This window comes from Acomys minous, assembly GCF_964271855.1.
Source record: "Acomys minous genome assembly, chromosome: 16".
Lineage (NCBI taxonomy): Eukaryota > Metazoa > Chordata > Mammalia > Rodentia > Muridae > Acomys > Acomys minous.
The window spans coordinates 41,964,327-41,979,037 of NC_140498.1; the positions used below are offsets into that span (position 1 = coordinate 41,964,327).

At 47.5% G+C, this 14,711-nt stretch overlaps 1 protein-coding gene across 5 annotated transcripts; it reads left to right on the forward strand.

Moving 5' to 3' along the window:
* The first annotated feature begins 593 nt into the window (after positions 1 to 593).
* Positions 594 to 13,656, forward strand: ZNF174 (zinc finger protein 174). 5 transcript variants are annotated; one of them, XR_014775264.1, is made up of 7 exons: positions 594 to 1,631; positions 2,774 to 2,987; positions 6,567 to 7,304; positions 9,778 to 10,991; positions 11,093 to 11,171; positions 11,353 to 11,453; positions 12,804 to 13,656. XR_014775264.1 is itself a non-coding variant. In XM_084760966.1 (3 exons), exons 1-3 carry the CDS (start codon positions 1,230 to 1,232, stop codon positions 7,166 to 7,168), a joined length of 1,218 nt encoding a protein of 405 aa, XP_084617092.1. In that variant the 5' UTR covers positions 594 to 1,229; the 3' UTR covers positions 7,169 to 7,842. The 5 variants fall into 5 exon arrangements, 1 of the variants encoding a protein (XP_084617092.1); XR_014775265.1 differs by having other exon boundaries at positions 9,778 to 10,013; positions 10,930 to 10,991; positions 11,353 to 13,656; XR_014775266.1 differs by having other exon boundaries at positions 9,923 to 10,013; positions 10,930 to 10,991; positions 11,353 to 13,656.
* Positions 13,657 to 14,711: the final 1,055 nt, after the last annotated feature.

Sequence of the window (14,711 nt, forward strand, 5' to 3'; positions counted from 1 at the left end):
CTTAACGACTCCCATGGACCCCTTATGTTCTGTTCATCACTAAATTATTGACTGATTGTGGAGACAGGGATTGGTCCCGTGCCCAGGCCATCATAGACCATCATAGACGGTACCAGGTGGTGCAGTCAGTCCGCTGAGACAGTGCCAAGGTTAGAACTTTTAAAGTGGAAAAGCCCTAGAGGTGAGGTCAGAAAAAAATCAAGGTCCTGCTGTGGAGAGCGAGTTTTGGAGGGTTCGTTCAACGCCTGGGTCCAGCTCCAAGCACCCCACAATCCGGTCCTAATAGGGAGGGCCTCCCGGCCAATGTGACACCTCAGCTGGAGCCCTCCACACAGAGGACGCGCTTGAGAACCCGCACTTAATGATTGTCTGGGCACTAAGGCAACGCATTGCACCCTCTCCCAAAAGAGCTACTGGACTACGACTCCCGAGAGGCACTGCGACTGAATGATAGCTCAAGTAGCTAATAAAAAATTGCCAGTGTTCTGGAGACCCAATCCTGTAGCGGAGAGGCGGGTCTTCCCGTGGGTAGCTCCCGCAGCCAGTGGGCGTCCCCCTGGCCCGGCTCCGGCCCCGCCCCTAGCCCATGCTCTAGCTCTCCTGGTCACCAGTCTCTGGAGAGCAGGCTTGGCCGCTGGCGGGCTCTGGCTTTTGAGCTGCCTCAGACCTTGGCGTCGCGCGTGGCTCCTGGAGCTGACACCCAGCATTGCGACGGTGCTGCGCGCCCCTTTGCCGCAGCCTCACTGGGCAGGGCTGGCTGGCTGGCCGGTGGAGCCGCACTCGCTTTCCCGGTTCTCGCTGTGGCCTCGCTGGGCTCTGCTTCGCTCTCGGAGGTACTGGAGGTGGTGGGTGTCTGCTGGATGCGGGAGAGTTGGTGCGAGCTGTCCTGCAAGACAGCTTGAACTTTTCCTGGGGAGTCATCCTCTACCAGCCCGTTAGGCCATTTCGTGCCTTTCTACTCCGCAGTGCCTTCTGGAATAGTATTGACTTTTCGCCTTAAAAACGGACGAAAAGGCCAACTCCTCCCACTGGCAGGAACTATCTTGTCTTCAGGGTCTGGGATAAAGGCTAGCAAGTGAGAAAGCTGTGTTTTTTGCGGTCCTTCCCTAACACTTCCAGAGGACCTACATTCCTGCCGTTTTTTCTAGTCTCCAGATTTCTCTAGAGCAATGACCCAGAAGACGTTATCAGTTGACGATTAGAGTGACATCGTTCCCTGAGCCCCCAAAATGGCAGCTAAGATGGAGATAACTTTGGGTGCCCACCCTGGGGATTCTGACGAGCAAGAGAGGCATATAATAATGAAGCTCGAGGAGAAACATGGGTTCCCTCAGCAAAAAGCCTGTCCTGACCCTGAGCTTTCCCGCCAGAGCTTCCGACACTTTTCTTATCAAGAAGCGTCTGGACCCCAGGAAGCGCTCTCCCGCCTTCGACAGCTCTGCACACAATGGCTGCAGCCTGAACTACACACCAAAGAGCAAATGCTGGAGCTCCTAGTGATGGAGCAGTTTCTGGTCGTCCTACCTCCAGAGATCCAGGCTCAGGTCTGGCCTCGATATCCGATGAGCAATAGGGAGATTGTGACTCTGGTGGAAGATTTGCACAGAGCATCCAAAAGACCAAAGCAGTGGGTAAGGAGGGTGCTTTTTCTGTGGGTCCTTGGATGTCTTTCTTGTCTTCTCAGGATCTTGCCATGATCCTTAGCTAGTTAGAGATTCCAGGGGAATGAAGAGCTTCAAAAGTTGCTTCCAGCCTCGGGGAACTCCCCTATCCCCCCAAAAAGTTGTAACAGGGTTTCAGAAAACCGAGTCACTGGCACCCAGTGAGGAAGCAGACTGAGGTATTCCTTCATAGGACCCGTGAGCTTAGAAGAGTAGTTTTAAGTTTCTGGAATGATCTTCTCTGACCCATTCATCTTTTTTTTTTTTTAAGATTTAGTTCTTTATTATGTATACAGTGTTCTGCCTGCATTTACACCTGCACGCCAGAAGAGGGCACCAGATCTCATTATAGATGGTTGTGAGCCACCATGAGGTTGCTGGGAATTGAACTCAGGACCTTCAGAAGAGTAGTCAGTGCTCTTTAACCTCTGAGCCATCTCTCCTGACCCATTCATCCCGAAGTTTTGCTACAATCAGAATTCTTGGCCAACAGGTCTAGCCTGTTCGATAGGAAACCAATTTGGGGGCACGGCTCCGTGGACCTTGTTCCAATGACTCACCTACCATATTGCCTTTGAGTGGGGACACCTCAGCTCAGTTCCCCGGTGTCGCTGCCCTGCCACATCCTCTCCCCAAGTCAGACCCCAGCTGGAGCCTCAGAAGGAAGCAAGGAAGGCGTGCTCTGGAAAATGGAAGCGAGCAACAGAGGGAACCGTGTTCTTAGATCTGAGCACCCTGGACCTCTCTGGCAGAAATGCTTACCAAGTTAGAACTGTACAGGTTCTGTCCCCATGTAGCCTGTCCCCAGAAGTAGAGACGGGTGGCATTACTGATTTGAATATTTTTGCCAGCTCTCTTCTGATGATGTTGGCTCCAGGCCGTGGGAATAGCCCGAGCTTTGGGCATCTACTTGGGGAGTCCTGGCTGATTATGAAGCAGCCTCGTTCCTGCTCTGCGTTCCTTCCCTTCCTTTGAAGGTGTGGGTGGCCTCTGGAAGTTGAACTCTCGGTCATTAGCAGGTCTCCCGAGGGCAGAGGCTCCCTCTGTAGCAGTGAGTGGCGTGTTGCGCTCAGCCCAAATACTGCAGAATTAATGGATAGCCCTTTTCCTAGGTGACCGTTTGCATGCAAGGGCAAGAGGTGCTCCTGGAGAAAACAGGAGCTCAGCTTGTACAACAAGAACCTCGAGACTTTCAGCCCCAAACTCCTAGCAGAGATACTCAAGAGAACTCTCTGGATGGGCGAGGAGCTCATGACCGGCTGAGTCCCCATCACTGGGAAAAATTACTCCTCCTTCAGGACCCAGTGCCCAGATTGACCGAGACAGGTAAACACTCTGTGTCCTTGGGCTCTCTCATCAGCTTACTTCCATCACAGCTGGGCTGCATATGCCCGCCCTTTATAAATTATTAATTATGTGTGTGTGTATATCCGTCTGCATGTACATGCCACAGTGCCCATGTGGAGGTCAAAGGACACATTTAAGGAGTCATTTCTTTCCTACCTTTATCTGTGGAGACCAAACCCCAGTCTTTGCACTTTATTTATATAAAGTGCCTTTATTTACTAAGCCATTTTCCTGGCCAGTTCCCACCTTTTAAAATTACGTATATTTTTGAGACAGGGTGGCACTATGAAGCCCAGGCTGGCCTCACACTCAGAGAGATCCTCTTGCCTCTCTTCTCTTTCCCAAGTGCTGGGATTAAAGGTGTGAAACACCACACCCGGCCCGTTTGGTTTTTCACTTGTTTGTGTTTTTTGAAGAACTGCTGGACCAGTTTGCAGAGCAGCTGCACCGTCTGAGGCGCCTGTCAACAAAGCGTGAGGGTGTTTGCGCACATCCTTGACAGCGCTCACTCCCAGCGGTTTTTATTATGACTGAATATCCCCTGAGGTTTTGATATTCATTTCCCTAATGAGCATTATTGCACATGCTTATTGAATTATATATCTTGGCCAGTGAGCTGGCTCAGTGGGTAAAGGTGCTTGCCGCCAAGCTTGACAACCTGAGTTCAATACCCAGGGCCCACACACATGATGGAAGGCAAGAACCACTCCTGCAAGTTGTCCTCTACACACACACACACACACACACACACACACACACACACACACACACAGTATAATAAGATGTTTCTAAAAAGAAATTGTATATCTTGCCTTTTGATGGTTATCAGGTCTCCTGTAGCCTAGGCTAGCTTCAGAGCTGAGGCTGAACTTGAACTCCTGATCCTCTGGCCTTCACCTTAGGTGTTGACAGGCCTTTGCCACCACTCTCACCTTACAGAAAAATTCTAGTCATATACTTTGCCCACTTTTAATGTAGGCGATTTGTATTTTTATTGCTGAGGTCTGAGAGCTAAGTAAGTGTTCTCAATCCGATACCTCACAGATGATAACCCCTGAGTGTTTTCTCTCATTCTGTGAGTTATCCTTTCAGATTTTTTGGTGTGTTTTGTTTTGTTTGGTTTTCGAGGCAGGGTTTCTCTGTGTAACCCTGGCTGTCCTGGACTCCCTTTGTAGACCAGGCTGGCCTTGAACTCACAGAGATCCACCTGCCTCTGCTTCCCAAGTGCTGGGATTACAGGCATGCACCACTACTGCTCAGCTTTCCCTTTCAGTTTTTTGTTATTGTTTTCTTTTGTTTTGTTTTGTTTTTAGATTTCTTTATTATGTATACAGTATTCTGCTTGCATGTAACCTGCACACCAGAAGAGGACACCAAATCTCATTATAGATAGTTGTGAGCCATCATGTGGTTGCTGGGAATTTGGGAATTGAACTCACGCCATTGAAAGAACAGCCAGTGCTCTTAACTCTCAGCCATCTCTACTGCCCCCTCTTTTCAGTTTTTTTTTAATGGAGTTCCATGAAGCACAAATGTTTTTCATATTATTAAAAAAAATTGTACTACATTTTATGTATTTTGAGTGTACCTGTGTGAGCGGCATGCACATGCCCTGTGTATATGTGGAAGTCAAAAGAAACTTGGGAGATTCAGTTCTCTCCTTCCACTATGTGGGTCCCAGGGGTCAAACTCAGGTCATCAGGCTTGGCCACTCTGAGCCATCTCATTGGCCCAAATGCCTTTCTTTTATGTTTACAGTCTCTGATTCTTTCTTTACTTGGGTTTTTGCAGTTGTAGCTAAAATACCATTGCCCAATCAGATGATTCAGCTTCATAGATATGTGCTCTAAAGAGTTGTTTAGTTCTTGGGTTCATTTTGAGTTAGTGTTTTGTGTGTGATATTTTGTATGTGTTGCTAAGGTTTCTATAACAAAAGTGCCTTAGACTGGGCAGTAAATGCACAACAAATTTATTCTTCACAGTTTCAAAAGTTAAGTCCAAAGTTAGCTGAGGAGTTGGCTTAGTAGGGAAGAGTGTTTGCTGAGTTCAAATCCCCAGGACTTACAGGGAAAATAATCAGGCCTGGCTGCATGCTCCTGTAATCCAGTACTGGAGGGCGGGAGGAGACAGGAGGAGTCAGCCTCAGGGCCAGTGAAAGGCCCTGTCTCAAGAGAGGAAGGCAGAGAGTGACAGAGCAGGACTTCTGACATCTTCTCTGGCCTCTTCACTTGTGCTTTACACATCACCATACTTATGCACTCTAACATACACACACACACACACACACACACACACATACACAGACACACACACACAAACACACACACAGAGTCCAGAGTTGGTACTGGCAGATGCAGGTCTGAGGACCATGTGGTTGGAAAGAAAAACAGAAAGCAAGGCATCCATGAGGGCTCCATCTTTGTGACCCGTTCACCTCCAGGGTCGATCACTGGAAAATGATTCCTTTTCCACTGAGTGGTTCTTAAGAACCTTGATGAAGCCAAGCACGGCGATGCGTGCCCACAGTCTCAGCACTTGGGATAGGGAGGCCGAAGAGCAAGCACTTAAGGTCATCTTCAGTTAGTGAGTTTGAGACCGGCCTGGGCGATATGAGACCTGTCGCAAAAAAGGAACAAAACAAAACCTTGATGAACATCACTTAGCAATAGCAGTTTGAGATGGCTATTAAGTTTTAAATGAATGAAAACTCAAAATTTTCCCATCTGTCTGGTGGATGCCATGTTGAGTGGTGTGTACAGCTCATGGAAACACATTCTTCACGTTGGAGGACCTGTTGGCCAGCACTGTCCTTGGTTCTCTGGAATCCCACGTCCATTCCAGCTCACATCCATCTTGAGCCTCAGTCCTGTCAGATGGTGCACAGTTTTCCTTAATTAGGATGCATATCTAGTCTGTATTCCAGTTTCTAAAAACACAGGCTGTCAACATTGAGATGAGAAAAACACCATAGGCACTGGATTTATCATCCTTTGAAGTGAAGGAGGTTGTCAGTTGTTGTCCACGTAAGCGGGGAAATTTATTCAAATAGTTGTTTTAAAGTCTTGGAATTTTAACACTGAGTGAGGTGCAGTAGTACATTTCTGTGGTCCCAGCTACCTGGAGGATCACGTAGGCCCTAGAGTTTGACGTCAATCTAGGTAACACAGTAGACCCTGTCAATAAATAAATAACATGTCAAAGCCTTCCTTCTTCATTGTTGATGCTTCACTCTGATGTTTTTTTCTTTTTTTCTATTCCCGTTTTCCTATACCTTTTCCCAAAGACAGGAAGGACAGAAGGAGAGTTTGGTCCATAGCTTTGCTATAAATTAGGGACACTCCCACGAACTAGTTAACTGTGCAGATTTCCATGGCTACCCCCCAGAGCTTCTGACTCACCCATGTCAAGGGCGAGGAGCCTCTTGATGGGTCCCCAGGAGGCTATCAGCAGAAGACTGCCTCCCCTTTGACAAACTTGACAACACATTTTATACTTCTTTTAGAGCTGAAGTTCTGTCTTCTAAGTACAGAAAATGAAGCATATTATTTCTAATTATAGAGGCCTCCAGAATGAGAAGTGACAACAAGGAGAATCCACAACAGGACGGAGCAAAAGGAGTGAGGACGTTTGCGGGGTCACCCGGAAGAGCTAAAGGGAATCCTTTGCACAGCCCTGAGCCAAGAGGGATGAACAGGAGTGAAGGCCGGGTGGCAGGGTGGCAGGGCAGCCCCTCGCGTGCTCAGGCGCCACTCGCTCACTACCAGAGACACTGCAGGGAGCTGGACTCTATCAGCAGCCCCCTCAGGGGTCCCGCACTGAGAGAGCTAAAGAAAAGCCGAGGAGGCAAACGAAGCCTGAGCAGCCTTCTGCACCGCCTTAGTCACCAGGCAGCCCACTCAGCCAGGAAACCCTATAGATGTGATGACTGCGGGAAAAGCTTCACGTGGAACTCGGAGCTGAAGCGGCATAAGAGGGTGCACACGGGGGAGAGACCCTACATCTGTGGGGAGTGCGGGAACTGCTTTGGGAGGCAGTCGACTCTGAAACTGCACCAGAGGATCCACACTGGGGAGAAACCATACCATTGCAGCCAGTGTGGGAAGAGCTTCCGCCAAAGCTCAAACCTCCACCAGCACCACAGGCTCCACCATGGGGACTAAAGAGATGCTGTGTGCGGTACAGCCCTAGGGGAGGGCTGCCGGTCTCTCTCTTCCATTACTTGCATGTCAGTCACAGAATGTCTTTGTGACTTACAGAGCAAGTGGCGCTTGGGGGAGTGATGGGTGAATAGCCAAGGTAAGGAGCTCAGAAAGAGGCTGGTGGGGCCTGTCTGCAAAGATGGCTGATGGGGGTTAGGGCAGAGAGAACCTCAGTCTCTGCAGAGTGAGGACTAGATACTAGGAATAGTTACGATGAGCTACAAGTGGTTTTAATTAACGACCCCTCAATTATATTCTCCTTGTTGCTCTATCTTCTAAAATGCAGTTGTTTTCATGTACACACAAAGCATTTCATCAGATTGCCAAGAAAACGTTCACTGGGGAGTCCTTTAACAGTCTTTCTACAACTAACGTTTTTGTTGTTGGTGGTGATGATTTTCAATTAGCTAATTAGTTAAGACATGTCTCTACATAGCTCTGGCTGTGCTGAAACTAACTTTGTAGACCAGGCTGGCCTCGAACTCACAGAGACCCACCTACCTCTGCTTCCTGAGTGCCCCACCCCCTGCTGTAACTGATTTAACAAAAGACAGATTGAGAATATATGTGTATTTGTGTGATTCGCAGTTTCTAAGCAAGGAGATGGCACTTTTATTTTAAAAAGTTGTATTTGAGGGATTGTGTATCAATGTGCTTTTCATTTACAAAAGGTGTTGCCACTGCAGCGTGAGGTACAAGAAAAGCTGCGGAGGGGTAATGCTACTGTGGTGGGTGGGGGATTCTACCTTTCTTTCTCACCTCAGCCAGAAGCTGTAAGACTGGCGTGTTCACAGTGTTTACAGTTGGATTGTGGTGATGGTTATACAATATATTGAAATAGGTTAATTTATGACAGGTAAATTATACCTCCGTAGCATTTTATAAAAAATGACAGAATACTATATTTATATAAAATGTTACAGTTCTGGAACTGTCTCGTAGTAACTTCTCAGTCATGTCTACATTTGTTTTCTACTGGTGCTATAACAAATGACTGCAGACTTGGGGGCTTAACACAAAACTTCTCTTATACTTCTGGAAGGTAAGTCTGAAGTCAGTTTCACGCAACCAAAATCACGTCGGGCAGGGCTTTCCTCCTGCAGACTCCGAGAGGTCAATCGGTTTCCTTGAAGTCTTCAGCTAACAGCAGCCTCTTGCATTCTTGGACTTGTGGCCTTCATGCTCAGAGCACATTCTTTGGCTGTCCCTATTGCCCAGCCTTGTCTAACTCTGGCCCCCTGCATCTCTCTTAGAAGGATCTCTTACATTGGGTATAACAGGATAATCTCCCCATCTCAAGATTGTTAGTGACACCCACAAAAAGGTAACGTTTGCTGGTTCCGGGGGTCAGGATGTGAATGTATATGGAGGACCGTCATGGAGGACCGTCACTCAGCCTACCTACCGCGCCTGTGTATCTTGGGTCAATTTGGTCAGTCAGAAAGGATCTCCAAAAAGAGGAGCATAGAGTTGTTCATAAGGGTTGGTAATTGTTTAGTGTCTTCAGTACCTGGTCAACTGAAGACCTTTCATTTCTGGGACAAACCCACAGTAAACATGCGGTGTCAAGGCCATGCTGCTGCCTTGCCTCCTTGGCATGAGGCTCCCCTCCAGACACCTGATGGTAGTAGGGAGTCTGATGGCACAGAAGGCCCTTGGGTACTGTACCCAGGAGTTCCTGCGTCTCCTTTGCCCACACGTGCTTCACCAGAGCCTCGGCGTAGAGTCTTGACCTATTTTCTTTGCAGCCAGCTTCTCTCTGCTGGACCCCAAAATGAGAAAAATAACCATTTCCTTTCATATGCAGCTCTTGCTCCTAGCCATCCCATTGGTGCTACCATACTTCTGGGTGCTGCCTAGCAACACTGGCGTCAGGTTAGGGGTGACTCCTGCATTCAGTGTTTGATCCCTGAGTTACTCCCAGGGAGACCCAAGGAGAAAGGAAACATTGACAGATCGTGGAGGTCTGTACCTCTAAACGAGCATTTTCTCATCTCCAGCAGATGCTGTGTAAACCAATCCCACAGTCCAGCTGTCTCTCTCAGTGACTCCTCACAGTGCAACAGACGCTAAATTTCCCCTCCAACTGTTCCTAAAATGAAAACACTTCCTTGCTATTGCTTCATTGAAGTATTGCACATACATACTAGAAAACTTGTGAATTTATAGTACACAGTTCAGTGTTTATAATATCGGATTTAGAGCTGTGCATCTGTCACCACTGTCTCAGTTTGCCAGCGTCAGCAAGGAAGTACCCTTGAGCACTAGCAGGAATGTCCCGTTCCTGTCACACCGTGAGCCTCTGGGACACAGTGCCTTCAGGTCCATACGCATTGTGTCACGTGTCAGAACTTCATTCCTTGTATTCCCTCATCGCGCTGCACTGTAGGAGGGGTGTTTTGTCCATCCACTGATTGGTGGACATTGTGGAATTGCACTCTAGCCATTGTGAATAGAATAATGCTGCTATGAACACTGAGGTTCAAGTTTTTATGTCTCATTCCTCTTGGGTACATGCCTAACGGTTGAATTGCTAATCATATGATAATTTTTTCGTTTAACTCTTCTAGGAAACATCAAACTGTTTTCCACAGTGGCTGCACCACACTTTACATTTTGACCAGCAGTGCACAAGGGTTCCAGTTCCTCTGCACCTTCAACATAATTTACTATTGTCTTTTTGTTATTTTGCTTTTTTTTTTTTTTTTGAGACAGTATCTCATGACCGGCACAGAACTCACAATCCTAGCTGAGGATGGTCTTGAACTCTTGCTCCTTGTGCCTCCACCAAGTGTCAAGATGACAGGCATGTGTCACCATGTCGCTTTCCTGTATTTGTCTTGGTGATTATTGCCGTCCCAGTCAGCGTGAAGTGATGTTATGATCTCGATTTTCTTTTTCCTGGTGACTAATGATGTATTTGTTTATTGTCTGTATATTTGCTTTGAAGAAATGGCTGCTCAAAACTCCCCTCCCACATGATGTTTTGAGACAGGGTCTTGCTGTATAGCCCTGGCTGGCCTAGAACTCACTATGTAGACCAGGCTGGCGATGAATTTGAGATAATGCTCCTGCCTCTGTTTCCCAAACCCTTTGACTTTTGTTGTTTTTGAGAGGGAGTCTTGCTCTGTAGCCTAGGCCGGTCAGGATTGCAGCAATCCTCTTGCCTCAGCCTTTAGTCCTGGGATTACAGGTGTGAGCCGCCATAACTATGTCTGTGGCCCTTTTAAAATGTACTACTCATCGTTTTTTACTGCTGTAAGAATTCCTTAAAGAAGTCCTTATCAGCTGTATGACTTGCAAACTGTTTGTCCCATTTTGTTATACGTTCTTGTACGGTTGTTTTTGTTCTTGCAGTGGGGGTTGACACCATCTCCTGTATAACTCAGGCTAGCCTCAAACTTGCCAGCCTCCTGTCTTAACCAGTGGAATGCTGGGATTACTCGTGTATACCCATGCCCAGCAGTACACATCTGTAATGAAAACAGCTATCATTGCCAAAATACATGGGACCAAAACTCTCACAGTTTCCAAATTGCCAGTAAAACAGGCTGACATCCCTGTGAATAAGAATGAAGTTTAGGACCCTTGGGACACAGCTCATACTCGTTTCTGCAAGCCTGTCAGGTCCATCATCACCCAGACTTCCCTGTGCCAGTCACACGTGACTGACGGAGCCCAAGGGAAATGTAAAGTCTATTAAAATAGTTCTGCTGTTTTAGGCTTTGGAATAAACATTTTCTCACTGAAATGAAGGTGCTACTGATTACTCCATTAAGTAACAGTAAGTACTTGACATACAAGACATTTTTTCCCCAGTCGTGGGGTGTAACTCACTTAAATGCAGCTAACTTGGAGACTAACTTTCTATTGTTGCTATTTTAGGCAGAAGAAAACCCCAAATTTTCAGAATTCAAATACTCTAGGCCATATCTTACAGCCAGCCAGACAAGAGTCAGTGTGAGTTTCAACTTTTTATTGTTTCTTTAGTTTACTGATTGGCTCTTTGGTTGGTGTGGTTTATGTTTTGAGATGGGGTCTCACTGTGTTGCCCCAAACTCCTGGGCTCAAGCAGTCCTCCTGCTTCAGCATCCTGAGTTTCTGGGACAACAAAACAATGTTACTATTTTGCTTTTCTTTCTTAGGTCTGTCTTCAGCGCTGTTTTATTGTTGTGAGGAGACACCAAGACTGAGGCAATTTAAAAAAGAAAGCGTTTAATTGGGGCCTTGCTTAGAGTTCCAGAGGGTGAGTCCATTTCCGTCATGGTGGGAAACATGGTGGCAGACAGGCAGGCATGAGCCAGAGTAGTAGCTGAGAGTTCCACATCCGATCCAAAGACAGCAGGCCGGGACGGGCGGCTGCCCACTCGATCCCTAAGGCTGCAACACCTAATCCTTCCTAAACAGGCTACCAACTGGAAACCAAGCATTCAGATGCATGAGTGTCTGGGCCATTCCCCTTCAGACCGTCACAGAGCTCTGGATAGAGTCTCACATAATCCAGGCTGGCTTTGAACCATGTAGCCTAGGTTGACCCTGAACTTCTGAGTTTCCTCTAGCCCATAAGCGCTGGCAGTAAAGGCATGTGTCACCGTGTCTGTCAGTTTTTGAATCACTGTGCTGTAAATTTGGGGACGCTGGCCTCTGAGAGAAGCATGTCAGTGGAGCTGACAGGTGTTCTGGGTTTGAGGAAAATCTAAAGAACAGATGCTGGGTGGCTTTTCTGACACAGACTGTATTGAGGAATGCCACCTGCAGCTTGGCTCTTCCCAGCTGGATCATCACGTAGATTTATAGGGTACATACCCCAGCAGAGAACATAGATGACGGAATGAGTAGGCAAATTGTCCTCCCTGGGTGAGTAGTCAACCGTAAGAAAGCAAGTACATATACCACATATGCACCCAAAGCCAGGCTCAGTGATAGAGGCCAAGTGGCAAAGTGCATACATGTGTGATTTCAGTTATGGAGACCGCCTAGTCAGGCAGATACTAAAGACAAAAACTAGATTACTGATTGCCAAAGGCTCTGACGGGGGAGTGTAACTCAAAAGCATGATGAGGCAACCTCACAGTTAAGTCTTTAGCACAGGCCGCACAGTCAGCTGAGCCAGTGCTCAGGGCCAGGATCATAGCACCTCCAACTCAGAGCAGTCACCAAGACTTGCCAAAGGTGAACGTGACAAGTAAAAGTTTTACCAGTGATAATCAGGAGGTCACAAACGTGTGTGTGTGTGTGTGTGTGTGTGTGTGTGTGTGTGTGTGTGTGTGTGTGCGTGCTGAAGGCCTGGACTTATCCTGAGGTGTCCCTCCAAAAGGAGCAGACGACGCCTGTTCTTCCTATTTCAACTGTCTCTCGCCGCTGAGGATGCTCCTGAGCTTCTGATAGCCCTGCCCCCATCTGCGTGTGTTGTGTGCACGTGGAAGTCAGAGGGCAGCTCCGCGGCTCAGTTCTCTCCTTCCTCATTATGTGGGTTATGGGAATCCAACTTAGGTCTTAGTTCCTCAGGCTTTCGCTTTAAGCACCTTTATATACTAAGCTATCTTGCTGGCCCCTCGTTGATTTGTTTTGTTTTTGTTTTTGTTTCCGAGACCAGGTTTCACTGTGTGGCCCTGGCTGTCCTGGAGCTTGCACTGTGGATAAGACTGGCCTTGAGTTCAGAGAGCCACCTGTCTCTGCCTCTCAAGTGCTAGGATTAGAGGTGAGCACCACCACTACCCTGAGGCCTCTCGTTTTTTATTTTCTGTATCCAAGGAAACTCATGCTCCGTTCTGTAAAACTCTGTGAGACTGCCTTCCCTTTCCTGACATGTGGTTTCTGTAAGAAATACTGCTTGAACTGAGAATGTTTGCCTAGCAATGCATAGAGCCCTAAGGCCAATCCCTAGCACTACACAACTCCTCCTGAGGAAGAAACTGGCATGTGGGACTGGAAGTCCACACGTAGCTAGAGAGCGTGGCTGGTAAGGAAGTAACAGAAATGGTTGCATTGAAGACTTTAGATGTTGCTCTGAGGACAACAGAATGTCTATGGAAAGTGTCAAGTTGAATAGTGACATAATCAGATATTTGGCTATTTTACATAACAGGATTGATAAAGTTTAGTGACTGCTGGATATAGGTAGGGACAATTAAGTAGAGAAACAGGTTTGGGAAATATTTTGGGTTTTCTTTGGTCTGTTTTTTGTTTTGTAATGCTAGGACCCAAGACAGCCCCGCCCCATATGTTAAATAAGCACTCTGTCATTGAGTTATATCCCCAACAGGTTTGAGAAATATTCTTGAGGTATTATTCGCAGAAATTCACGGAAGAATGGATGAGAAGTTGGGACAGCTTATAAATATTTCTAGAGGCTGGGAAGCCCAAGACTAAAGTGCTAGCAGACCCTGTTTCTGGAAAGGGCCATTTTATAGAGTGCTGGTTTTTGTATTTGTTTTTGGTTTTTTTGTTTTTTGGTTTTTTTTTAGTTTTTGGAGACAGGTTTCTCTGTGTTATCTTGGCTGTCCTAGACTTCCTTTGTAAACCAGGCTGGCCTCAAACTCCGCCTGCCTCTGCCTCCCTAGTGCTGGGATTACAGGCGGGAGCCACCACGTCCGGCTTTTTGAGTGCCTTCTTGACAGGTCCTCATATGGTGGAAGGTTCTGGCTAGTTCTCTCGCTTCTTTTGTAAGGGAACTAAATAAGGGTTTTCGCCTAACCACCATCCAAAGTCCTTCACCTTCTCACATTATCCCTTGGGAGCTAGGATCCTAGCATATGAATCTTGGGAGACAAACACTGGAACCATAGTGGGGGGAAGGAGAAGGAAGGACAGTTGTGTGGATGGCGTGGCACACTGGAGGCAAAGCCAGAGGCTAGATGCACGTCCCATTTTGGATAGGTATTTGGAAGTCTCAAAAATGTTCAAAGGAGGATGTCTTAGGCGCTTCACTACAGGAATTGAGTGCAACATGGAGGAGAAACCTGGACTGACACCAAATACGTCTGTGCTGTCATAAACAGGGCTAAAATCATCCAGGAGAAACCATTTAGCCACGGCGAGCCAAGAACACACTCTGGCTAACCAGAAGCCAGTAAATAGGGTAACCGCCAAGAAACCAGCTGAGCTTTCAGACTCAGCTAGTCCCGGGGGGGGGGGGGGGGGCGGATGCAGGAGGATCAGGACTGCTTGAGCACATAAGGTAAAGGTTAGTCTGGGCACCATACGAGACATATTGAGCAGAAGAGCTGCTGCTGATGTAGGTTCCAGAGAAAACGCTCTACCCAGGGCAAGCAAGAAGCTGAACGGACAGTGCGGCTTCCTCTGGTCCAGCATTGGTTGCTGCTTCCCATCGTGGTAGAGAAATAAAGGTGGCCTTTGTAGCCTCAACGCGTTACTCTCGCACAGACGTGCTCAGACTCAGTCCGGAGTAACCTCAGGACACATGTCCTCTGGCCACAGTCCAGTTTCTGCTGAGACCTTCGAAGTGTGGGGTGGCCACGCTCAGCCCCAACAACCACAGCAG